Source organism: Piliocolobus tephrosceles, chromosome 15, assembly GCF_002776525.5.
Source record: "Piliocolobus tephrosceles isolate RC106 chromosome 15, ASM277652v3, whole genome shotgun sequence".
Taxonomy (NCBI): domain Eukaryota; kingdom Metazoa; phylum Chordata; class Mammalia; order Primates; family Cercopithecidae; genus Piliocolobus; species Piliocolobus tephrosceles.
In genome coordinates, this window is record NC_045448.1 from 25,972,374 (window position 1) to 25,998,897 (window position 26,524).

Genomic DNA, 26,524 nt, shown 5'->3' on the forward strand with positions numbered 1-26,524 from the left:
TTTTTTTGAGACACTCTCACTCTGTCACCCAGGCTAGAATGCAGCGATCTTGGCTCACTGCAACCTCTGCCTCCTGGATTCCAGAGATTCTCCTGCCTCAACCCTCTGAAGCAGCTGGGATTACAGGTGTACACCACCATGCCCAGCTAAATTTTTTGGTATTTTTAGTAGGGATGACGTTTCGTCATGTTGGCTAAGCTGGTCTTGAACTCCTAGCCTCAAGTGATCCACCTGCCTAAGCCTCCCAAAGTGCTGGGATTACAGGCATGAGTCACCACACCCAGCCAGGGATTGTCTTTTCTGTTCATTGCTGTATTCCCAGCACTTAGAACATTACTTGGAACATATAGGTAACAAGTGCTCTATTCCCAGCACTTAGAACATTACTTGGAACATATAGGTAACAAGTGCTCAATAAATACTTGTTGAATGAATGAATGAATGCGCTTGCAAGAGGTGCGTTTGAGTTCCAGGCAGGAAGAAGAAAGCAGAAGAGGAGAAAAGGATGATGTCTATATCAGGAAAGCAAAAACTTTTCCAGAAATCCCTAGCAGATTTCTACTTACATCTTCTTAGCCAAAACCATGTCACATGGCAACCCATTGCTATAAGAGAGTCTGGGAATATGAGTATTTTTACCTGGGCACACTGCCCTCCTTGAACAAAATTATCTTTTAAGGAAGGAGGAAGGGAAGAATGGATATTGGAACGGCAACCTGTAGTGTCTACCAATGGGTTTATCCTGGACCTGATCAAGCAGAATCTGAAGATGGTAATTTCTTTTTTTTGAGATGGAGTTTTACCCTCATCGCCCAGGCTGGAGTGCAGTGGCGCAATCTAGGCTCAAAGCAACCTCCGCCTCCTGGATTCAAGCTATTCTCCTGCTTGTAGCTGGGATTACAGGCACCCACCACCACATCCATCTAATTTTTGTATTTTTAATAGAGACCGGGGTTTCACCATGTAGTCCAGGCTGGTCTCGAACTCCTGACCTCAGGTGATCCGCCTGCCTTGGCCTCCCAAAGTGCTGGGATTACAAGTGTGAGCTACTGCGCCCAGCCAAGGATAGTAGTTTTCATCCAGGTAACTTTTGGACCACATCGTAAGAAAAATGGTCAGGGTACACCGGGTGCAGTGGCTCACGCCTGTAATCCCAGCACTTTGAGAGGACAAGGCAGGTGGATCACCTGAGGTCAGGAGTTCTGGATCAGCCTGGCCAAGATGTTAGAACTCTGTCTCTACTAAAAAAAATACAAAAATTAGCTGGGCATGGTGGTGGGCGCCTATGATCCTAGCTACTCGGGAGGGTGAGGCAGGAGAATTGCTTGAACCTGGGAGGTAGAGGTTGCAGTGAGCCGAGATTGCCCCACTGCCCTCCAGCCTGGGCGACAGAGTGAGACTCTTGTCTCAAAAAAAAAAAAAAAGAAAAGAAAAAAGAAAAAAAGAGAAAAAGAGAAAAGAAAAATGGCCGGGGTAATAAAATGAGCCCAGATTGAAATTTTCTTTTTTTTCTCTCTCTCTCTTTTTTGAGATGGTGTCTTGTTATGTTGCCCAGGCTGATCTTGAATTCCCGGGCTCAAGCGATCCTCCTGCCTTTAGCCTCCTGAGTAGCTGGGATTTCAGGCGTGTGCCATCATGCCCGGCTCCAGATTAAAATGTTCTAAAGTCATCCTCCTGGGTGATGGACACACTGGAGAAGAACATCTGTTGTGCTGGCTGCCCAGAGCCCATTCGACTCCACTCCTACTCCCATCATCTTTTTTGAGAAATACTTTTATTTCCACCTCATCCCTCCCCATCTGCATCGTTACAGCCTTGGGACTCTTGGAGGTTTTGTTTGCACATCATATTCCCACCCACCTGACCCAAACTGCTAAATCAGAGTCCCATTCACACGCATTTGGCATTGGGACCAAGATGCTAAGTCTCTCCGGATGGCTGGATCATGTACCCAGAGAGCTGCTAGCAGATGTATTTCCTACATCACGAACTGGAGCAGCTGAGGACGGAGTGCGAACCCCACACAGAAGGAGGTGTGGCGAAACAGAGAGGGTCTTTGTGGTGTTTGAGTCCCTGGTACTAGGTCATTCCTGAGACCTGGGTCTGTCCTTGCCCTTGCGTGCGACAGCACGCCTCTGGGTCAGGCCAGCTTCAGTGATTCTTTAGTGGTGGCCAAGAATTCTAACTCACACTTACCCCATCCATCCTAAGCCAAGGGGACAGAGGGTAGTGTTTTCTACACCCCAGCTCTAGGTTCTGAGAGCAAAAAGAAGCAACTCTGTGGAGAGCAGGTGTCCAGGTTTGGAGGAAGAAGTGAAACATGGCAGTTTCCTTATCAACGAACTATCAACAAAAGACCCAGAGGCCTGGGTCAAGGGAGAGTTTCTACCCCTGGCTGTTTCTGTGGGGCTCAAGAAAACCACCTGCTGTACAGGTAGGTGATCCCACTCCTAATGGAGGAGTGAGTGGTGTTTTTTTTTTTTTTTTTTTTTTTTTTGAGACAGGGTCTCACTCTGTCACCGAGGCTGGAGTGCAGTGGCACCATGTCGGCTCACTGCAACCTCCATCTCCTGGGTTCAAGCAATTCTCCTGCCTCAGCCTCCCGAATAGCTGGGATTACAGGTGCCCATCACCACACCCTGGTAGTTTTTAAAATATTTTTAGGCCGGGCGTGTTGGCTCACGCCTATAATCCCAGCACTTTGGGAGGCCGAGGCGGGCGTACCACAAAGTCAGGAGATCGAGACCATCCTGGCTAACGTAGTGAAACCTCGTCTCTACTAAAAATGCAAAAATTAGCTAGGCATGGTGGCCTGTGGCCTATAATCCCAGCTACTTGGGAGGCTGAGGCAGGAGAGTCACTTGAACCTGGGAGGTGGAGGTTGCAGTGAGCCGAGACTGTGCCACTGCACTCCAGCCTGGGTGACAGAGCGAGATTCTGTCTCCAAAGAAAAAAAAAAGAAAACTAAAAAAAAAAAATTTTTAGTAGACATGGGGTTTCACCATTTTGGCCAGTCTGGTCTTGAACTCCTGACCTCAGATGATCCACCTGCCTCGGCCTCCCAAAGTGCTGGGATTACAGACGTGAGCCACTGCACCCGGCCTGAATGAGTGGTTTTACAATAGAACCTTTAGGCAAGGGTCTGCAGATCTGGTCTAATGCCCAACCTTGCCCATTGAGATAAATCACTCTGTCCTCTGTCCCTGACTGTCACCACTTGGGAACAATGTATAGTGCCTGTCAGTTTTCCTGAGGCACACATGGGTTAGCAAACTTAGTGTGGCAAAGAGGGCAAAACATGAGTTCTAGAGTCTGCAAGTCCAGCTTCATCACATACTGGGTCTTTAGCCAGTTAGTTAATTTCGCTTACTTCCATCTCTCAATCAGTCACCATAACCCTCTCACTAGGAGAATGAAATGAGTATGAGTGTGTGTCTGTGTGTGTATGTAAAGCACCTTACACAATACCTAGCAAATGCCCCCGAAGTAGCAGAGCCACTCCAGCCCTGGAACCCTGTTAGAGATCAGGGGAAGAGCCTGGCACAGACAGGACGTCCTTCCAAGAAAACTGTCAGAATAGTTGGTTTACTGCCTGACTTTTGCAGCAAACTTCAGTGCTCCCCTAGGAGTCAGGGTTCAAAGCTTTTTTTGTCCATTTTTTAGCAGTAACTAATTTTCATTTCCTATAAGACCTCCACACTACAGACAGCTAGTGGCTAGAACCCAGCAGGAGGGAAAAGAGGTCCTGAGAAGAGAGGATAAGGGAAGCTAGTCTTTCTTTTTCTTTTTTTTTGAGACGGTGTCTCACTCTGTCACCCAGGCTGGAGTGCAGTAGCCGGATCTCAGCTCACTGCAAGCTCCGCCTCCCGGGTTTACACCATTCTCCTGCCTCAGCCTCCCAAGTAGCTGGGACTACAGGTGCCTGCCACCACACCTGGCTGATTTTTGTATTTTCAGTAGAGACAGAGCTTCACCATGTTGTCCAGGCTGGTCTCGAACTCCTGACCTCAGGGATCCACCCGCCAAAAGTGCTGGGATTACAGGTGTGAGCCACCGCACCCGGCCTAGTCTTTCAAGTTATTGTAATTCAGCACCCACCAGGGGCCAGGCACATCTATGCAGTTGACATGCATTCTTTCCTCCTTTAACCCCTTTGGTGGATCAATGAGGGCACAGGGAGTATGACATTGACAGCTAATCTGGACACCACTGAGGCAGTTCTGAAATCTGCTAGTTGCTCAGAATTAACTGGTTGGGGACGACCAGCCTAGAACACAAACAGCTGCTGCCACAGCCCTGGCACAGACGTCCGACTAGTGCCTGGGACCTGCTCCTCAGTCCTATTGGGCAAACAGATCTCCGTTTATTAAGCAACCAGTTCTTTTCCAAAGTGCTGATAACTGCAGCTGGAATCCATATGCTCTTTTCTTCTTTTTTTTCCTTTTTTTTTTTTTTTTTTTTTTTGAGATGGAGTCTTGCTCTGTCACCCAGGCTGGAGTGCAGTGGCACAGTCTCGCCTCACTTCAACCTCTGCCTCTAGGGTTCAAGTGATTCTCTGCCTCAGCCTCCAGAGTAGCTGGGATTACAGGTGCATGCCACCACACCAGGCTAATTTTTGTATTTTTAGTAGAGATGGGGTTTCACCATGTTGGCCAGGGTGGTCCCAAACTCCTGACCTCAGGTGATCTGCCCGCCTGGGCCTCCCAAAGTGCTGGGATTACATGTGTGAGCCACCGCGTCTGGCTGATATACTCTTGAGTCCCTACTGGAAAAACAAAGAAGAGAGAGAAAGGAGAAAATGAAAAAGGAAGGGAGTAAAAGAAGGAAGAAACAAAGGGAAGAGAAGGCAGGCAGTCAACTCCGTGACGATACTCATTCCTTTATTGTCAACTGTGTTGATTGGAACAGGGCTGGGGCCTGCAAGCTGCTGGCAGCACCCAGCTGCAGGTACATTTCAGCTCAACAGAGAGGCCTCCATCCTAAGCCAAGGGGACCGAGGGAAATGTTTTATATATATATTTATATATTACATATGTCCCGTACAGTCATATGTATAGAGTGACAAGAATGGGCCACTGCATCGTTAACTGTTGTCCTAAATAAAGACCATAGCAACACACATAAGAATTTGGTCCTAATCAAGGCCCTTACTTTGTCAATCAAATATTTGATACACCAAAAGGAAAAGGAGAGAAAGAGAGACAGAGAGACTGAGATCCAGCCACCCCTGGTGGCCCTGTTCCCAGCAGATCTTACGCTGAGTGTAGTGTCCCCTGTGGAGGTAAACACGCACACAAACACGCGCACACACACACACGTACACAAAACCGCAGGCAGGAGCTCCTCCTCCGACCATACCTTGGGCCCAGCCCTCGGACTGGGGGTGCTGATTTGGGTATATTGTGCTATAAGACTGTGAGCAAGGAGTGACAAGACAATGCAAAGGCGATGTGTCCAAGTGATGAATGGGGTGATACGTGCTGCTTCGTCCACAAACAAGAAAGAGGTCAGTGGGAGAGGCTGCTCAACGCAGCCCTGGAGGTCCCCCTGTACTCAGGTCACCTGGTGGATTTCTACACACAACTCCTGTCCCAGCCACAGTCGAACCTCTGATCTGAATCCTGAGTCTCAAATAATCTCTTGGGCTCTGATGAAAATTGTGATTTCCTGGAAGGACAGGAGCAAATGGCAACTGGGTAGCTCAACCCTCTAGTCCAGTAATGAAGCATAAACGACAGTGTCGCTGAGTTAAATCGGACCCAAGCTTGATCCTCAGAGCAGAACTTGAACGATGTAAGAAGGGTTCATTTCCTGAAGAAAAGAGAATAACCCCTGCCACCACCTCCCACAGCCCCCATTTCAGGCAGACTTGTCAGTCTCACGGCTTCACCCCAATGACAGCACTCTTCATATTCTAGGAGCTGGAGACTCGCACTATTAGGGCACTTTGAAATCCTAACTCACTTGCTTTTGTTATTACCTCTTTACCCCTCCACCAAAATAAACACTTAAAAAGCCAGTCAATGAACATTAACCATTTTTTTTTGTACAAATTTACTTATCACTTGAGATACCTGGAGACATTTCGGGCCATCACAAAGGAAGGTAAGGAGTATCCCCCAGGCACCAATTTGCGTAACTAGTGAATAAAGGATCTATTTTCAACAAAATAATACCTTAAAAATGCAATTCAGAAACGGGGTAATAGGCAAAGCTGGAAAAGATTGTGCCTGGGCTTCTGTTTCCTGTGAAAGATGAAGGGAAAAAGCAGTAGATGTTAATATCTTCGTTTAGACAGGGGTAGAATGACGTTGACTCCTCCCTCTGTGAATGGGGTCTAGGCAGCTGCAGGGAGAAATGATCAAAGCAGACAGGAGCAGCTCTCGAAAATGGGGAGTTGCCTTGAGGGCCTGTCGATCAAAATGACTCCTCAGAGGGGACAGAAACAAAGGGATTTGGTGGAGGGACTTCCGTTGATGACTGTTCAAGCTGTCTCAATTGCTGTTCCATTTCCTGTAGGTTCCAAGGTGATGGTCACTGGCTGGTCCACAGTTCCCATCCAAGGTGGGCAGAAAGCAGAGTCTGGGCAGCTGTGAGTTGTTGTTGAAGCTGAAGAGCATGAGCTATGTTGGCGAGGTTATTCATGTCCTTGAAAAGGAGCCCAAGAGGCTGTATGAGGTTGTCTGAGGCTCAGAAAGTGGAGAGTAGGGCTGTGTCCACAGGGAGCAGAGGCCCAACACTGTCAGGATGTCTCTTGTCCTCAGGGAACACCAAGCAGTTTCCTAGTCCCAGAAAGTGCTCAGGGGCTGCTGGCCATCAGTGTGGGAGAAGACGGAGGTTATAGAGTGCGGTGGGTAGAAAAGGGACTGTCTTCTCAGGCACTGGCTACCTTCCCTTCTGGAGGCAGCTGACAGGGGAACAAGCCTGAGGTCTGACTGGGGGAGCTCTCAAGTCAGAAGAAAAGGAGGCTATGCAGTGACCATGGTACGCCCAGACGGCTCAGGCGAGGGCATCTCCCCAACATGAACTGAGCTCCACGAATAAATAACATGAATTAAATAAAGGAGGCGAAGAAGAGCAGGCAGAGGCACTGTCTGCCAGATTCTCACCCCTGCACACACGCACACACACATGCACGCACACGCACACGCACCAAGCGGCAGATGAGATGAGCCAGGGTGGCTGCCCCATCCCAGGAGTCTATTGGATGGGCAGCCTGACGTGATGGTTGTCACTCATGGTCCGCCACTGCTGCCGGGTGCAGAGAAGCAGAGGCCAGGGAGGCATGTGTGGTGGAAGGTGGAGGCCTCTGAGGACTCTGGCACCTGCAGGGGAGATGAGGCAGGCGAAAGGGGAGGTTAGGGAAATGCAGGAAACAGGAAAGTAAGTCCTCTTCTTTGCCCCATCCTGCTGCTGCAGGAATCCCTCCAACATCCCCAGTCACCCCTTGCCCTTCCTGCCCTTTGGGCACCAGCAAAACCCTCTGTAGCATCACCCAGCCCCTGCAGTTCCCCTGCCTCCTGGGCCCAGTGTTGCCTTGGACCATGGAGGTACTGACCAGGATCTGGACTTCCGGACTTTAGACGTGGAAGGTCTCTCCAGAAAGCTGTCCAACCGCATGAGCCTCTCCATGTGTAGCGCACGAGGGTCTTGTTCTTGGTCATGAGAGAATTCCATCTCAAAGACAGCTGGAGGGGACACGTCCAACTCCAGAAACATTATATTTTCAGCCTGTGGTGGGAATATCATGCCAGAATTGAGCAGTGCCCGGTCACTGTGCCTTCTAGGGACACAGCCAGTCTTGGGTGTAGCAGGGCTGATGAGGTGGTTAGGGGAAGCAGAGGCTGTGAGCATCCCCTCCTGTAGGCTCTTTTTTTTTTCTTTCTTCTGAGATGGAGTGTCGCCCAGGCTGGAGTGCAGTGGTGCAATCTCGGCTCAATGCAACCTCCCCCTCCCAGGTTCAAGCAATTCTCCTGCCTCAGCCTCCCAAGTAGCTGGGACTACAAGGTACCCATCACAATGCCCAGCTAATTTTTGTATTGTTAGTGCAGACGGGGATTCACCATGTTGGCCAGGCTGGTCTTGAACTCCTGACCTCAGGTGATCCACCCGCCTCAGCCTCCCACAATGCTGAGATTACAGGTGTGAGCCACCTCGCCTGGCCTTCCTCCCATAAGCTCTTTCTCCCCTCTCCACTTCTTACCCTGTACCTGGGGTGGGACCCCATTGCCATGGCAACCCGAGCATACTGGCTGATAGGCCTCTTGTAGCCCACTGCAGATGTTGGCCGCTTCTTCATCTGGCTGTTATTGCTGTAGGGAAGAGGCTATATTAGAAAGGATTTCTGTGGAACACAAACAGCAAATGACATCATGAGGATCTAAATATCATTCAGGTAGCCAGAAAGTCCTGTAGACTGCAAGTTCTGGAATTTTCTTCTCCTTGCTCTAACACAGCTTGACAACTGAAGCTAGTGCAGTTGTCCCCTTCATCCGTGGTTTCGCTTTCCACAGTTTCAGTTACTGTGGTCTGAAAATAGGCAAGTACAGTACAATCAGATGTTTCGAGAGAGAGACACCACACCTGCATCACTTTTATTAGAATATATTGTGTTTTTGTTATTGAGATGGAGTCTTGCTCTGTCACCCAGGCTGGAGTGCAGTGGCACAATCTCAGCTCACTGAAGCCTCCACCTCCCAGGTTCAAGCGATTCTCCTGCATCAGCCTCCCGAGTAGCAGGGATTACAGGTGTGCGCCACCACACCTGGCTAATTTTATTTTTTCTTTTTTTGAGACGGAGTTTCGCTCTTATTGCCCAGGCTGGAGTGCAATGGCGTGATCTCGGCTCACCGCAACCACTGCCTCCTGGGTTCAAGTGATTCTCTGTCTCAGCCTCCCGAGTAGCTCAGATTACAGGCAGGTGCAACCACGCCTGGCTAATTTTTTGTACTTTTAGTAGAGACGGGGTTTCTCCATGTTGGTCAGGCTGATCTTGAACTCCCGACCTCAGGTGATCCACCCACCTTGGCCTCCCAAAGTGCTGGTATTACAGGCGTGAGCCACCGCGCCTGGCCTAACACCCGGCTAATTTTTGTATTTTTAGTAGAGACGGGGTTTTATTTTACCACGTTGGCCACGCTGGTCTCGAACTCCTGACCTCAAGTGATCTGCCTGCCTTGGCCTCCCAAAAATCTGGGATTTATAGGCATGAGCCACTGCACCTGGCCTTATTAGAGGATATTGTTATAATTGTTTTGTCTTACACATCTCATATACCCTATAAACATATACATCTACTATGTACCCACAACAATTTTTAAAAATTAATAAAATTTAAAATAAACCTCATAGCATATATAGGGTTTGGTACTATCTGCAGTTTCAGGCATCCACTAGAGGTCTTAAAATGTATCCCCTGCCAGGTGCAGTGGCTCACGCCTGTACTCCCAGCACTTTGAAAGGCCGAGACAGGTGGATCACCTGAGGTCAGGAGTTCGACACCAGCCTGACCAACATCAAGACACCCTGTCTCTACCAAAAAGGTACATATTTACCAAAAGAGGTACATATTAATATTTCTTCACTCCTGTTGCTTTAAATTGTTTCTGCAGTAGAAAGGACTGATTGAAGGCTGAAATGAAATTCAGTCTCATTTTAACTTGTAGCTTTATATACTTTTTTTTTCAGACAAAGTCTTGCTCTGTCACCCAGGCTAGAATGCAGTGGTGCAATCTCGGTTCACTGCAACCTCTGCCTCCTGAGTTCAAGGGATTCTTGTGCCTCAGCCTCCTGAGCAGCTGAGATTACAGGCACACACCACCACGCCTGGCTAATTTTTTTTTTTTTTTGGAGACAGAGTCTCGCTCAGTCACCCAGGCTGGAGTGCCATGGTGCGATCTTGCCTCACTGCAACCTCCGCCTCCTGGGTTCAAGCAATTCTCCCGTCTCAGCCTCCCGAGTAGCTGGAATTACAGGCAGCTGCCACCGCGCCCAACTAATTTTTTTTCTATTTTTAGTAGAAACGGGGTTTCACCATGTTGGCCAGGATGGTCTCGATCTCCTAACCTTGTGATCTGTCCGCCTCGGCCTCTCAAAGTGCTGGGATTACAGGCATGAGCCACCGCACCCGGCCTAATTTTTGTATTTTTAGTAGAGGACAGGGTTTCACCATGTTGGCTGATCTCGAACTCCTGACCTCAAGTGATCTCCCTGCCTTCGCCTCCCAAAGTACTGGGATTATAGATGTGAATCACTGCACTTGGCCGTTTTGTTTTTTGAGTCACAGTCTCACTGTCACCCAGCCTTCATTTTTTTTTTTTTTTTTTGGAAACGGAGTCTCACTCTGTCGCCAGGCTGGAGTGCTGTGGCACAATCTTGGCTCACTGCAGCCTCCGACCCCCTGGTTCAAGCGATTCTCCTGCCTCAGCCTCTCGAGTAGCTGGTATTACAGGCACATGCCACCACATCCAGCTAGTTTTTGTATTTTTAGTAGAGATGGGGTTTCACCATGTTGGCCAGGATGGTCTTGATTTCCTGACCTCGTGATCCACCCGCCTCAGCCTCCCAAAGTGCTGGGATTACAAACATAGGCCACCATGCCTGGCCGGTAATTTTTAATTTTTAGTAGAGATGGGGAGGTTTCGCCATCTTGGCCAGGCTGGTCTCAAACTCCTGACCTCAGGTAATCCTCCTGCCTTAGCCTCCCAAAGTGCTGGGCTTATAGGCCTGAGCCACTCTACCTGGCCTATTTTTCTTCATAGGAGTTAGCATAATAAAAAGGTTAAAAACTCAGGCTTGAAATGAAAAGGAACAAAGTTAGAAGGCTCACATTTCTCAGTTTCAAAATTATTACAAAGTGCCAGGTGCAGTGGTTCATGCCTGTAATCCCAGCACTTTGGGAGGTCAAGGTGGGTGGATCACCTGAGGTCAGAGTTTGAGACTAGCCTGGCCAACATGGTGAAACCCCGTATCTACTAAAATTACAAAAATTAGTTGGGCGTAGTGGCACGTGCCTGTAGTCCCAGCTACCTTGGGAGGCTGAGGCAGGAGAATCGCTTGAACCTGGGAGGCGGAGGTTGCAGTGAGCTGAGATCCGGCCACTGCACTCCAGCCTGGGCGACAGAGTGAGACTCTGTCTCAAAACACACACACACACACAAAAGCAAAACAAAACAAAAACACTTATTACAAAGCTATGGTAACCAAGATATTAGAGAACTTGCATAAGACAAACATATAGATTAATGAAACAGAACTGAAACTCCAGGGCCAGGTGCGATGGTTCACGCCTGTAATCCCAGCACTTTGAGCCTGAGGCGAGTGGATTGCCTGAACTCAGGAGTTTGAGACCAGCCTGGGCAACACGTTGAAACCCCGTCTCTACTAAAATACAAAAAATCAGCCAGGTGTGGTAGCGTGTACCTGTAATTCCAGCTACTTGGGAGGCTCAGACAGGAGAATTGCTTGAACCCAGGAGGCAGAGGTTGCAGTAGGCGGAGATCGCGCCATTGCACTCTAGCCTGGGTGATAGAGCAAGACTCCGCGAGACTCTCTCAAAAAAAAAAAAAAAGGGCAAAGGATCTCAATAGATACTTCTCATAAGATATACAAATGGTTGATAAGCACATGAAAATATGTTCAACATTAATAGTCATATAGGGAAATCTAAATCAAAACCACAACGGGGACCGGGTGCGGTGGCTTACACCTGTAATCCCAGCACTTTGGGAGGCTGAGGCATGTGGATCCCTTGAGCCCAGAAATTTGAGTCCAGCCTGGGCAACATAGCAAGATCCTATCTCTACAAAAAATAGGAAAAAAAAAATATATATATATATATATTTATTAGCAGGGTATGGTAGCACATACCTGTAATCCCAGCTGCTCAAGAGGCTGAGGTGGGAGGATCACCTGAGCCTGGGAGGTCAAGGCTGCAGTGAGCCGTGATCACGTCACTGCACTTCAGCCTGGGTGACAGGGTAAGACCCTATCTCAAAAACCCCACAATGGATACCACTTCAGATCCACTAGAATGACTATAATTTAAAGACAGACAGTAACACATGTTGGTGAGGATGCAGAGAAACTGGAACCCTCACACACTATTAGTGAGAATGTAAAAAAAAAAGTTAAACATAGACTTACCATATAACCCAGCACTTCCACTACTAGGCATATACTCAAGAGAACTGAAAACATATTCACGTAAAAACTTGTACACAAATGATCATAGCAGCATTACTTACGGTGAAACCCCGTCTCTACAGAAAAATAGCCAAAAACACGGAAATTACCAAAATGTCCACCAACTGATATGTTGATAAACCAAATGTGGTATATTCATAGAGTGGAATATTACTCATCAATAAAAAGGAATGAAGTACTGATGAGTGTTCCAACATGGAGGAACCTTGAAAACATTTTGCTAAGTGAAAGAACTCAGTCACAACGGACTATATATTGTGTGATTCCATTTATATAAAATATCTGGAATAGGTAAAGCCATAGAAACAGAAAGTAGATTGGCGGATGTCTAGGTCTGGGGAAAGGGGTTTGGGGGAGAATGAGGAGTAACTGCTAATTGGTTCAGGGTTTCTTTTTGGAGTGGTGAAAAATTTCTGGAATTAGGCTGGGCGTGGTGGCTCACGCCTGTAAATCCAGCGCTTTGGGAGGCTGAAGCGGGCAGATCACCTGAGGTCAGGAGTTCAAGACCAGAGTGGCCAACATGGTGACACCCTTCTCTACTAAAAATACAAAAATTAAGCCAGGGGTGGTGGCACACGCCTGTAATTCCAGCTATTCAGGAGGCTGAGGCAGGAAAACTTCTTGAACCCAGGAGGCAGAGGTTGCAGTGAGCCGAGATCACACCACTGCACTCCAGCCTGGGAGACAGAGTGAGACTCCATCTCGGAAAAAAAAAAGAAAATGTTCTGGAATTAGACAGTGGTGACGGTTGTACAACTCTGAATATACTAAAATCTACTACATTATTAAGCAGTAGAGCTAAAAAAAATCCACTGAATTGTACACTTTAAAATGGTGAACTTATGATCAGTCAACTATATCTCAATAGAGCTGTTATTTAAACAATGAACAAACAGGTCAGCCTCAGAGACTCATGCTTGTAACCCCCACACTTTGGGAGGCTGAGGTGGGAGGATCATCTGAGGCCAGGAGTCTGAGGCTGTAGTGTGCTTGATTGTGCCAATGAATAGCCACTGCTCTCCAACCTGGGCAACAGAGCAAAGATCCCAGCTCTAATTTAAAAAAAAAGTTTTGGCTCACGCCTGTAATCCCAGCACATTGGGGGGCCAAGACGGGCAGATCACGAGGTCAGGAGATCGAGACCATCCTGGCTAACACGGTGAAACCCCGTCTCTACTAAAAAAAATACAAAAAAATTAGCCGGGCGTGGTGGCTGGCACCTGTAGTCCCAGCTGCTGGGGAGGCTGAGGCAGGAGAATGGTGTGAACCCGGGAGGCGGAGCTTGCAGTGAGCCAAGATCGCACCACTGCACTCCAGCCTGGGAGACAGAGCGAGACTCCGTCTAAAACAAACAAACAAACAAACAAAAAAGTTTATGGCCAGGCTCAGTGGCTCATGCCTGTAACCCCAGCACTTTGGGAGTCCAAGGTGGGCGGATCACCTGAGGTCAGGAGTTGAGACCAGCCTAGCCAACATAGTGAAACCCCATCTCTACAGAAAATACAAAAATTAGGCAGGCGTGGTGGCTCACACCTGTAGTCCCAGCTACTTGGGAAGCTGAGGCATGAGAATCACTTGAACCCGGGAGGCAGAGGTTGCAGAGAGCTGAGATCACACCACTGCATTCCAGCCTGGGCAACAGAGTGAGACTCAGTCTCCAAAAAAAAAAAAAGTTTTTAAATGCATATTCTTTGACCCAAATTTCTCCTCCTAGGAACTTCACTAAGGAAATAATCAGAGGTAAAGAGAAAATTTTACATGCAGGGGTATTTACTGAAGCTTTTTTTTTTTTTTTTCTATAGATAAGAGTCTTGCTCTGTCACCCAAGCTGGAGTGTGATGGCAAGATCATAGCTCACTGCAGCCTCGAATTCCTGGGCTCAAATTGTCTTCCTGTCTCAGCCTCCTGAGTAGATAGGACTACAGGCAGGTGCCACCACACCAGGCTAATTTTGTTATTTTTTGACAGGTTCTCACTATGTTGCCCAGGCTGGTCTTGAACTCCTTGCCTCAAGCTATCCTTCCACCTCAGCCTCCCAAAGTGCTGTGACTATAAGTGTGAGCCACTGTGCCTGGGCCTGAAGCAATATTTACAATTGCAAAAAATCAGAAACAACCAAAATGGGGTTAGTTAAATTATTAGGACCCAGTTAAATTACTATTCAGTCCTATGAAGGAACTTCATGTAGTCAATAAAATTTTTGTGTGGCTCTGCTGGGTGCGGTGGCTCACGCCTGTAACCCAGCACTTCGGGAAGCCGAGGCAGGTGGATCATGAGGTCAGGAGATTGAGACCGTCCTGGCTAACACGGTGAAACCCCGTCTCTACAAAAACACACACACACACACACACACAAAAAATTAGCCAGGCATGGTGGCCTGCACATGTAGTCCCAGCTACTCAGGAGGCTGAGACTGGAGACTCGCTTGAACCTGGGAGGCAGAGGTTCCAGTGAGCTGAGATTGCGCCACTGCACTCTAGCCTAGGCAACAGTGAGAATCCATCTCAAAACACACACACACACACACACACACACATTTTTGTGTGGTTCTATGTAGATGCAGAAAGACTGCCACAATATATTAATAAAAGAGCAAATAAAAATATGAAGTTTTTGTTTGTATTTTTAAATTTTTTTAGAGATGGGGTCTCGCTATGTTGTCCAGGCTGGTCTCAAACTCCTGGCCTCAAGTGACCCCCCCAGCCTCAGTATCCCCAAGTGTTGTGATTACAGGCATAAGCCACCACACCTGGCCAGTTTTAAGGAAATGCGTGTGTGTGTGTGTGTGTGCGCTTAGGAAAAAGTCTAGATATTCAACAAAATGTTGACAGTTATAATCTTTGAATTGTGTGATTATGGGTGATTTTTATTTTCTTTCTGCCTTTCTGCAATATCTGGAAAAATTTTTTACAATGAATATGTATAACCTTATATCTAATTAATTAGTTCAAACATCTACAGGAAACACGTATCTGTATGACTGCCATCCAGTTTTGTCAAGAATGCTGCTGTGAACATTTCTAAAGGTATTTTCATGTTTATATTTAACATTTTCCCTGGGGGTATGGATCCAGGAATGGAAGTGTTGCATTGTAGGGTATGTAAATTCTCAGCTTTACTTGATATTGTCAATTGCTTTTCAAAGTGATTATACTTATGAAAGTTTCCATTGGTCTACATCCTAGAGAGCTCACTGAGTGCTTTTTACTTTCAGCAATTTGGTGAGTGTGATGGATTATTAAAATACTTTTACTACCCTGAACAAAAACAAACAGAAAAAAGCAAGGAAAGAAAACAAGAAAACGACTTCCATTTTAAAAACTAAAGGAACACAGGTTTTGGAGTAAGTCAGACCTGGGTTTGAATGCTGGCTCTGCCCCTTCAAGCTCTTTTACTTGGGGAAGTGGCTTACTATCTCTGCAGATAGATCATCCCTATCATACAGAACTTCTGAGATTAAACAAGACAAGCACTTAGCACAGTATGCCCGCCACAGGGTTTAACACATGGCAGCTGTGATTATGATTTCTTTTCAATTCTACTTGCTAATTTCAAGTGGGGATACAAATGAAATGAGCAAGGATAAAAGTCAAAAGGTGACAGTTGGAAGAGGAGAAGAAACAGGCCGAGTAACTCAAAGATAAGGACATTCTGTCCTTGAACAGCAGAACAAGTTGTGCAGGGGCCCATAGAACAATGGCTGCCTTCTGCAGCTGGCAGAATGGGAAATAACATTCTTGTGGTTTAGTTTATGACGCATATAAAAAGGTGCCGTCCCCCATTAGTGGTCCCTGCTGACCCTCTCTATAGATGAAAACAAGGAAAGATAAGGCTCCAGAAGCCCCAGCTGGGTCTGCAGCTGAGCTTATAGGATGCCGGGAGGTGTGTCTGTGGAGACAGGCAGCCTCAGTGGCAGTGGCAGCAAGGAGATAGTCCTGCTGCAGACGCTGCTGGAAATGCAGAGCCATCCCCTCTAAGAGGGGAGTGGGAAAATTAGGAAAACAGCAACTTATTTACAAGGTGCTTCTACACAGTTCATCTGAACTTAACAACCTCCCGACTTGTGGATAGAGCTCAGGGAGGTGCAGTGCCTCAGTGCCTTTTGTGTCCAAGGTCATGCAATTAGGGAGAGACTAGGAATCTGAATCTTCCCATATACTCCTTTTAAAATTATTATTGGCCAGGCGCGGTGGCTCACAGCACGCCTGTAATCCCACACTTTGGGAGGCCGAGGGAGGTGGATTACCTGAGGTCAGGAGTTCGAGACCAGCCTGGCCAACATGGTGAAACCCTGCCTCTACTAAAACTATAAAAATTAGCTGGGTGTGGTGGCAGGCGCCTGTAGTCCCAGCTATTCAGGATGCTGAGGTGAATCACTTCTACCCGGGAGGCGGAGGTTGAGTGAACCGAGATCATGCCACTGCACTCCAGCCTGGGTGACAGAGTGAGACTCTGTCTCAAAACAATATATATATATATATATATATATATAATTATTTTGTGGCTGGGCACAGTGGCTCACGCCTGTAATCCCAACACTTTGGGAGGCCAAGACAGGTGGATCACCTGAAGTCAGGAGTTCAAGACCAGCCTGGCCAATTTGGTAAAACCCCCCCTCTCTACCAAGAATTCAAAAAATTAGCTGGGCATGGCACACGCCTGTAACCCCAGCTACTCAGGATTCAAGCCTGGATGACAGAATGAGTCCCGGTCTAAAAAAAAAAAAAATTATTGCTTTGTGAAATTTTTGAATTGGGCAACACCTCATTCTATGCCATAGAGTGGGTGTTCCCCCCCAAGGACTCCAGTATCATCTCTCAGGAGGACACTGGGCCAGAACAGATGGGCCAGTGAGTGCCTTTGAAAGCTCAGGCGCTGGGAACAGGACAGAGGGACAGGGCCGGGTGAGCAGAGGATCAGCACAAATTGGCAGCCTGACCCAATAAAGATGCCAGGGCTATTCTGGGTGGCATGTGGGAGAGAAGGGTTGGGGGGAAGGGAGTCTGTAATTGGGGCACCGACCTTCCCATCGACTCCCTCTTCTGCCCCAGGCCTACTTTCCATGATTGATCCTCTATAGAAAGCAGGTTGTGGCAGCCCAGAGCTGAGGCCTGGGTCTGCGTTTATGCACCCCTCCCTTTAAGCACCACTCCCAGCAGGGCCCCACAGCCACAGTTATCCTGCGTGCAGTAGATCCGATGCGTTCTCCTAGGACCCTCCCTCCGTAATTGGCTACTATCATTTTTTTTCCTTTAATATTAAAAAGTCATCTCTCAGCTCCATCTCAGGGGCTGACACCATTCTCTTTCCTGGCTGTCTGATCACTTCCTTTCCCCTCTCCTTCCTTCCCGTTCTTTCTCTCTCCCTCCCTCCCTCCCTCACTCTGTCACCCAGGCTGGAGTGCTGTGGCAAGATCTTGACACACTGCAACCTCCGCCTCTCAGATTCAAGTAGCTGGGATTACAGGTGAGAGCCACCACACCCGGCTAATTTTTGTATTTTTTTTTTGCCATGTTGGCCAGGCTGGTCTCGAACTCCTGGCCTGAAGTGATCCACCCGCCTTGGCCTCCCAAAGTGCGGGGATTACAGGGGTGAGTTACTGCGGCCGGCCTCGCCCTCTTGTTCTGAAAGCAGGCATCCGATATCATCGGGTGCGTTTCCTTCTAGCTCCTTCCTGTGCATTCAACACAGACAATCAGGCTTTTCTCTTCCATCTGGCTGCTTTGTCCTGGCAGGCTGCCTGTCCACCTTGTTCCACTGCCCCGCTTGTCTGAACTCCCAGCCTTCCCATTTCCCCTCCATGCTGTACCCAACCCGCCTGGGAAGCTGCAGCTGCTCACTGCTTCACACTGTCTTCAATTCCCACAGGTCTGAAGAAATCCAGGGACTCAACGCAGAGCTAGGAATGTTCTTACTGGGGTGAACTTTGCCTCTGTACAAAACCAGTTTAACTTTCTTTCCTGATTCTATTTAGAGCAAGAAACACTCTCTCTTTAAACCAAGAGGCAGAACCCAGGCGAGGTGGCTCACACCTGTAATCCCAGCACTTTTGGGAGGCCGAGGAAGACAGATTACCTGAAGTCAGGAGTTCAAGACAAGCCTGGCCAACACTGAAACCCCACCTCTACTAAAATACAAAAATTAGCTGGGCGTGGTGGCAAACCCCTGTAATCCCAGCTACTCAGGAGGCTGAGGCACATGAATCGCTTGAACGTGTGAGGTGGAGGTTGCAGTGAGCTGAGATCATGCCACTGTACTCCAGCCCAGGTGACAGAGTGAAACTCTCTCTCAAAAAAATAAAAATGAAAATAAATAAATAAATAAAATAAACCCAGAGGCAGTTTAACAAAAAATCAACATCTAAAACAAAACCTCAAGTCAAACTGCCCTTGTAGGGCACTTCTAAGGGATAGAGGCAGGCCGGTTTCTCCAGAGTCCCCATAATTAGAATACTGGCTTATCAGTATGAATACAACGCTTCATTGATCACCTCCTCTGTACCAGCCACAGGCCTGGAACCTTACGTTATTTCATTTCAACCTCGACAATCCTGCACGGTACCTATTATCCCCACTTTACAGATGAAGAAATTTGGGTTCAGAGAGGTTAAAAAAATTTACTCAAGGCCGGGCGTGGTGGCTCATGCCTGTAATCCCAGCACTTTGGGAGGCTGAGGCAGGTGGATAACCTGAGGTCAGGGATTCGAGATCAGCCTGGCCAAGATGTCGAAACCCCATCTCTCCTAAAAATATAAAAATTAGCCAGGCGCGGTGGTGCACGCCTGTAATCCTAGCTACTCTGGAGGCTGAGGCAGGAGAATCGCTTGAACCCAGGAGGGGGAGGATGCAGTGAGCTGAGATCATGCCACTGCACTCCAGCCTGGGTGACAGAGTGAGACTCCATCTCAAAAAAAACAAAAAACAACAAAAAACACTTACTCAAGGCCACTAGTAAGTGGCAGAACAGGGGCTGGAATTCAGAATGTTCTTTTTTTTTTTTTTTTTTTGAATCTTGCTGTGTTGCCCCAGGCTGGAGTGCAGTGGTGCAATCTCAGCTCACTGCAACCCCCACCTCCCAGGTTCAAGCGATTCTCCTCCTACCTCAGCCTCCCGGGTAGTTGGGATTACAGGTGCCCACTACCACAGCCGACTAATTTTTGTATTTTTAGTAGAGACGGGGTTTCACCATTGGCCAGGCTGGTCTCAACTCCTGACCTCAGGTGATTCGCCCGCCTCAGCCTCCCAAAGTGCTGGGATTACAGGCATGGGCCACCACACCCGGCCAAATTTAGAATGTTCTAAATCCAAAGTCTAGTCTCTCTCTACTGCACGATGATGCCTTTGAAAAGAATCTAGGGGCAGGGTACAGTGGCTCACGCTTGTAACCCGGCACTTTGGGAGGAGTTCACTTGAGCTCAGGAGTTCAAGACCAGCCTAGGCAACATAGTGAGACCCCCCCATCTCTACTAAAAATGAAAACAAATTCGCTGGGTATGGTGGTCCATGTCTGTACTGTGGTCTAAGCTACTTGGGAAGTTGGAGCAGGAGGATCACTTGAGCTTGGAAGGTCAAGGCTATAGTGAGCCATCATTGTGCCACTGCATTCCAGCGTGGGCAACAGAGTGATACCCTGTCTCAAAAAAAGAAAGAAAAGAAAGAAAGAAAAGAATCTAGGGTGGCTGGGGTTACAAAGGTCAAAGGGCTAAAGTTGCAATGGAATTTTGTGTACTATAAACCACAGGGTATGGATACTGTCACATACATAACCCTTTAGAAGACAATTTTGTGGGGCTGGCACACACCTGTAATCCCAGCATTTTGGGAGGCTGAGGTGGGTGAACTGCTTGACGTCAGGAGTTTGAGACCAGCCTGGGCAACATAGTAAAACCCTGTCTCTATTTTAAAAAAAAAGAAGACAATTTTACCTAAACACAATTAAAAATGAAGCCTAGGCCACGTAAGGTGGCTCATGCCTGTAATCTCAATACTTTGGAAGGCTGAGATGGGGGTATCACTTGAGTCCAGGAGTTCAAGACCAGCCTGGGCAATGTAGTGAGACCTCATCTCTACAATAAATAAAAAATTAGTCAGACATGGTGGCAGAAGCCTGAGGTCCCAGCTACCCAGGAGGCTGAGGTGGGAGGATCACTTGGGCCAAGGAGGTGAGCCAAGATTGTGCCACTTCACTCCAGCCTGGGCAACAGAGTGAGATCTTGTCTCAAAAAATTAAATTAACTGGGCGTGGTGGCATGTACCTGTGGTCCCAGCTACTCAGGGGGCTGAGGTGGGAGGATTGCTTGAGCCTGGGAGGCAGAGGTTTCAGTGAGCCATGATGATGCCATTGCACTCTAGCCTGGGTGACAGAGTGAGACCCTGTCTCAAAAAAATAGAAAAAACTTAAATACAATTTAAAAATCTAGGTCGGGCACAGTGGCTCATGCCTGTAATCCTAGGACTTTGGGAGGCCAAGACAGGTGGATCACCTGAGGTCAGGAGTTTGAGACCAGCCTGGCCAACATGAAGAAACCCTGTCTCTGCTAAAAATACAAAAATTGGCTGCGTGTGGTGGTGCATGCCTGTAATCCCAGCTACTCGGGAGGCTGAGACGAGAGAATCTCTGGAACCCGGGAGGCGGAGGTTGCAGCGAGCTGACGTCACGCCATTGCACTCCAGCCTAGGCAACAGTCTATTATGAGAAACTAAAAATAAAAGGTCATACTTGTAAAATATTTATTGCTAGACCTAGTTGCAAAAACATTAAAAATTTTTTTTTTTTATTGAGACAGAGTTTCACTCTTGTTGCCCAGGTTGGAGTACAATGGCACGATCTTGCCTCACTGCAACCTCTGCCTTCTGGGTTCAAGTGATTCTCCTGCCTTAGCCTCCTGAGTAGCTGGAATTACAGGCGTGAGCCACCATACCTGGCTAATTTTGTATTTTTAGTAGAGACGGGATTTCTCCATGTTGGTCAGACTGGTCTCGAACTCCTAACCTCAGGCGATCTGCCTGCCTTGGCCTCCCAAAGTGCTAAGAATACAGGCCTGAGCCACCGAGCCAGTGCAAAAATATTTTTTAAAGTAACTTTAATATTATACAAGATTATGACTGGGGAAGACACCTCACCTTATCTTATTTTATATCAACTAATGGCTACATAGAGATGGTAGAAAAAAAAGAGAAAGGGCTAGACTTCCAAAATAAGTTGATTAGGGGTATTTCTCAAGAGTTGCCTGACAACTCCTTGTTTGAGAGAGAGGCAGCGGTCAGAGGGTGGGGTGGATGCTTAGAGCTGGAGTAGGCGGAGGGAGAATGTTTTTCGAACAGAAGCTTTCTAATGGGACAGCATGACTTTAGGTAATTTCTTACAATGTTTTTTCCTCTCACTTTGAGCAGCTGTCAGTGTTCTCATCCCCAGAATGCCACAGGCCGAAATAAAGCAAAATATTCCATACTTGAGTTGAGCAAATGGAACAACGCCCTGATTAGTTAAATATGCTTTGGAGAGAAATAATTTTCTGTTTGTTTTTTAGCCCTAATTAAGCGATGTGGCAAGTGGTGGGATCCAATGCTGAAGAAAGGACCTTTTCTGTGGGGAGTGGAGCAATTTGTTTCACAGCTGCAGCCTCAGATCCCATGGTCCCTGAAATGAGGAAAGCTGCCTTGTTCAAGGACTCCCTGCCCTCAACCTTCCGCCGTGAAATGAGGGACATGGGGCAGATGACCTCAGAGATCCAGGCCAGCAGCTCCCTGCCCCCTACTGTGTCCCACCAGGCTCTCTCTGCTAAGTCAGAATCACAACTGGGATTTCAATTACCATGGAATTCTTTTTACTTTATTCTAACCATCCTGGCTTTAAAAAGAGTAATTTTAAAAACTTGTTTCATATAAAAAATTCTAGAACTGGCCAGGCACGGTGGCTCATGCCTGTAATATCAGCACTTTGGGAGGCCGAGGTGGGCGGATCACCTGAGGTCAGGAGTTCAAGACCAGCCTGACCAACATGGAGAAATCCCTTCTCTACTAAAAATACTAAATTAGCCAGGCATGGTGGCGTATGCCTGTAATCCCAGCTACTCGGGAGGCCGAGGCAGGAGAAGTGCTTGAACCCGGGAGGCAGAGGTAGTCGTGAGCCGAGATCATGCCATTGCACTTTAGCATGGGCGACAAGAGCAAAACTCCATCTAAAAAAAAAAAAAAAAAATCCTAGAACCATTTTTACTTGCCTTTTCTATTTTTGTATTTTTTAAAGTTCTGAAATAAATATTAAATATTGCAAATTGCAGTCATCAGACATAGTGGACAGTGGCAAAAAAATGAAAAGGAAAAAAATAATATATTCATGATTACCTATTCTCTCTCTCTTTTTTCTTTTCTTTTTTTTTTTTTTTTTGATATGTAGTCTTGCTCTGTGGCCCAGGTTGGAGTGTAAAGGCATGATCTCAGCTCATTGCAACCTCTGCCTCCCAGGTTCAAGCAATTCCCCTGCCTCAGCCTCCCAAGTAGCTGGGATTACAGGTGTGAGCCACCATACCCAGACACCTGATATTTCTTAATAACTGTTTTGAAGTAATTTATTTCTTGGAATTCTTTATTATATTAGAGCATTCTGTAATTACTGTTCATATAATTTGTATTTAAGTGTAGTAGAGAACATTGGTAAATCATAATTGCCTTTTTTTTTTTTTTGAGACAGGGTCTCACTCTGTTGACCAGGCTGGATGGAGTGCAGTGGTATAATCATGGCTCAGTGCAGCCTCAACCTCCTAGGTTCAAGCAATCCTCCCACCTCAGCCTCCCAAGTAGCTGGGAGTACAGGCATGTGCTAATGCCCAGCTAACTTTTTGTATTTTTTTGTAGACATGGGGTCTCACTCTGTTGCCCAGGCTGGTTTTGAACACCTGGGCTCAAGCCATCTACCTGCCTCAGTCTCCTAAAGTGCTGGGATTACAGGCATCAGCCACTGTACCTGGCCTATAATTGCCTTTTACCCTACCCAGATGTATTTGAATATTTTCTGTACATATGTTGTACTTGGTCTCTATTCTGAACAGGTACAAACATATTCTGTATAAAACAGCATGGTTATGAATATACTTAACCATAATTTTGGAAAACCTTGTGAACCTATTTATAGCTTTAAATTTTCAATATAAGAATTTCAGGCCAGGCACGGTGGCTCAAGCCTGTAATCCCAGCACTTTGGGAGGCCGAGACGGGCGGATCACAAGGTCAGGAGATCGAGACCATCCTGGCTAATACAGTGAAACCCCGTCTCTAATAGAAAATACAAAAAACTAGCCGGGCGACGAGGCAGGCGCCTGTAGTCCCAGCTACTTGGGAGGCTGAGACAGGAGAATGGCGTGAACCCGGGAGGCGGAGCTTGCAGTGAGCTGAGATCTGGCCACTGCACTCCAGCCTGGGCGGCAGAGCAAGACTCCGTCTCAAAAAAAAAGAAAAGAATTTCAGGGAGGCCGGGCGCTGTGGAGCACGCCTGTAATCCCAGCACTTTGGGGGGCTGAGGTGAGTGGATCACCTGAGGTCAGGAGTTCAAGACCAGCCTGGCCAATATGACGAAACCCCGTCTCCACTAAAAATGCAAAAATTAGCCAGGAGTGGTGGTGGGCGCCTGTAATCCCAGCTACTCAGGAGGCTGAGGCAGGAGAATCACTTGAACCCAGGAGGCGGAGGTTGCAGTAAACTGAGATCGCACCACTGCACTCTAGCTTGGGCAACAAAAGCGAAACTCCATCTCAAAAAAAAAAAAATTAAGGGAACACTGTCCAATTGGTATTCATTTAGTTTAGAATAGTTGCCAACACAAACCTACAAATGCAATGTGGAAGCAACTATATGCAGATTTAAATTAATGGGTATAATGAGTGTGTATGTTAGGACTAATTCTTTGCAAAGAATCTTGGAAAAGAAAACACTATAAAAGCTGCTCTACTTTATAGTCTGGTAGTTAAAATCCTGTCCTTTCACAGCTGCAGCCTGGGTTCAATTCTTGGTCAGGGTAGTCCCTTTACAAAGGATAAAATTAAGGCCAGGTTCGGTGACTCAAGCCTGTAATCTCAGCTACTCAGGAGGCTGAGGCATAAGAATTGCTTGAACCCAGGAGGCAGAGGTTGCAGTGAGCCAAGATAGTGCCACTGGACTCCAGCCTGGGTGAAAGAGTGAAAATGTCTAAAAAAAAAAAAAAAAAAAAGAATAAAAAGAATAAAATTTAAGGCCAGTTGCATGCAGTGGCTCCTGCCTGTAATCCCAGCACTTTGGGAAGCTGAGGTGGGAGGATTAGCGTGAAGCCAGGAGTTCAAGACCAGCCCAGGCAACACAGCGAGCTATCATGGTGCCACTGCACCGCAGCCTGGGTGACAGATGAGACTCCATCTCAACAGCAGCAGCAAAATAATGCGACTTAACATTATGGAGGTAAATTTAAAGCAAATAGCTTTTGGCTGTGCGTGGTGGCCCACACCTGTAATCCTAGCACTTTGGGAGGCTGAGGCAGGAAGATCACTTGAGGTCAGGAGTTCAAAACCAGCCTAGCCAACATGGTGAAACTCCGTCTTGACTAAAAACACAAACAAATCAGCCGGGCATGGTGGTAGGTGCCTGTAATCCCAGCTACTCAGGAGGCTGAGGCAGGAGAATTGCTTTAACCTGGGAGGTGGAGGTTGCAGTGAGCCGAGATCATGCCACTGCACTACAGCTTGGGTGACACAGCAAGATTCCGTATCATAACATAAATAAAATAAAATAAAATAAGTAAAAATAAAGCAAATAGCTTCTGAGGAAAAAACTGAGTTTTCCAGTTTTCCAGTGGCAAAGAACTGACTCTTTTTTCACAACTTTCCCTGCTCAAGGACAGTGGGAGGAATCACAGAGAGGAAAGGTGGGGGCCAGGTGAGGTGGCTTGTACGTGTAATCCCAGAACTTTGGGAGGCCAAGGTGGGCGGATCGCTGGAGATCAGGAGTTCAAGACCAGCCTGGCCAACATGGTAAAACCCTGTATCTACTAAAAATATAAAAATTAGGCTGGGCATGGTGGCTCACGCCTGTAATCCCAGCACTTTGGGAGGCCGAGGTGGGCAGATCACAAGTTCAGGAGTTTGAGACCATCCTGGCCAACATGGTGAAACCCAGTTTCTACTAAAAATACAAAAATTACCTGGGCGTGGCGGCACATGCCTGTAGTCCAGGCTACTGGGGAGGCTGAGGCAGGAGAATCACTTGAACACGGGAGGCGGAGGTTGCAGTGACCCGAGATGACGCCACTACACTCCAGCCTGACGACAGAGCTAGACTCCATCTCAAAAACAAAAACAAAAAATTGGCTGGGTGTCGTGGTGTGCTCCTGTAATCCCAGCTACTTGGGAGGCTGAGGCTAGAGAATTACATGAGTCTGGGAAGTGGAGGTTGCAGTGAGCTGAGATCGCACCACTGCATTCCAGCCTGGGGACAGAGCAAGACTCCATCTCAAAAAAAAATAAAAGAAGAAGAAAAAAAGAAAGAAGGCTGGGCGGAGTGGCTCACGCCTGTAATCCCAGCACTTCAGGAGGCCGAGGCAGGGGGATCACCTGAGGTCAGGAGTTCGAGACCAGCCTGACCAACATGGTGAAACCCTGTCTCTACTAAAAACATAAAAACAATTAGCCAAGTGTGGTAGTGGGCACCTGTAATCCCAGCTACTGGGTAGGCTGAGGCAGGAGAATTGCTTGAACCCAGGAGGTGGAGGTTACAATGAGCCGAGATCACGCCATTGCACTCCAGCCTGGGCAACAAGAGCAGAGGGCTTTTAGAGACATACATTAGAACCCTTTAATAAAGAGCACAAACTTGCCTTTAAAGCAGAAGATCGGGGTAAAAAAGACAATGGGCTACAAACTGGCAACATTATACAGTAATGAAGGATCTGTATTCTAGCAAGCTTCTTTCTTTTTAAAAAGTTATTATAGGGGCCAGGTACAGTGGCTCGTGCCTCTAATCCCAGCACTTTGGGAGGCTGAGGCGGGCGGATCACAAGGTCAGGAGATTGAGACCATCCTGGCTAACACGGTGAAACCCCATCTCTACTAAAAATACAAAAAATTAGCCGGGCGTGGTGGCAGGCGCCTGTAGTCCCAGCCATTCGGGAGGCTGAGGCAGGAGAATGGTGTGAACCTGGGAAGCAGAGCTTGCAGTGAGCCGAGATAGCACCACTGCACTCCAGCTGGGCAATACAGCGAGACTCCGTCTCAAAAAAAAAAAAGTTATTATAGGTATCTACTGTAAAAATTAATTAAAGTATGCTGTTTTAAGGTAGCTATTTTTATTTTTAAAAT

General features: G+C 47.3%; 1 protein-coding gene across 1 annotated transcript in view; it reads right to left on the reverse strand.

Moving 5' to 3' along the window:
- Window positions 1-4,859: 4,859 nt before the first annotated feature.
- The window catches only part of KIF3C (kinesin family member 3C), a 55,948-nt gene continuing 34,283 nt past the window's right edge, over window positions 4,860-26,524 (reverse strand). The window contains exons 6-8 of the mRNA XM_023229991.3: window positions 8,204-8,312; window positions 7,559-7,731; window positions 4,860-7,325 (exon numbers count right to left, since the gene is read on the reverse strand). Of these exons, the coding sequence (XP_023085759.1) occupies window positions 7,232-7,325; window positions 7,559-7,731; window positions 8,204-8,312 (376 nt within the window). The 3' untranslated portion in view covers window positions 4,860-7,231. The remainder of the gene's footprint in view (window positions 7,326-7,558; window positions 7,732-8,203; window positions 8,313-26,524) is intronic.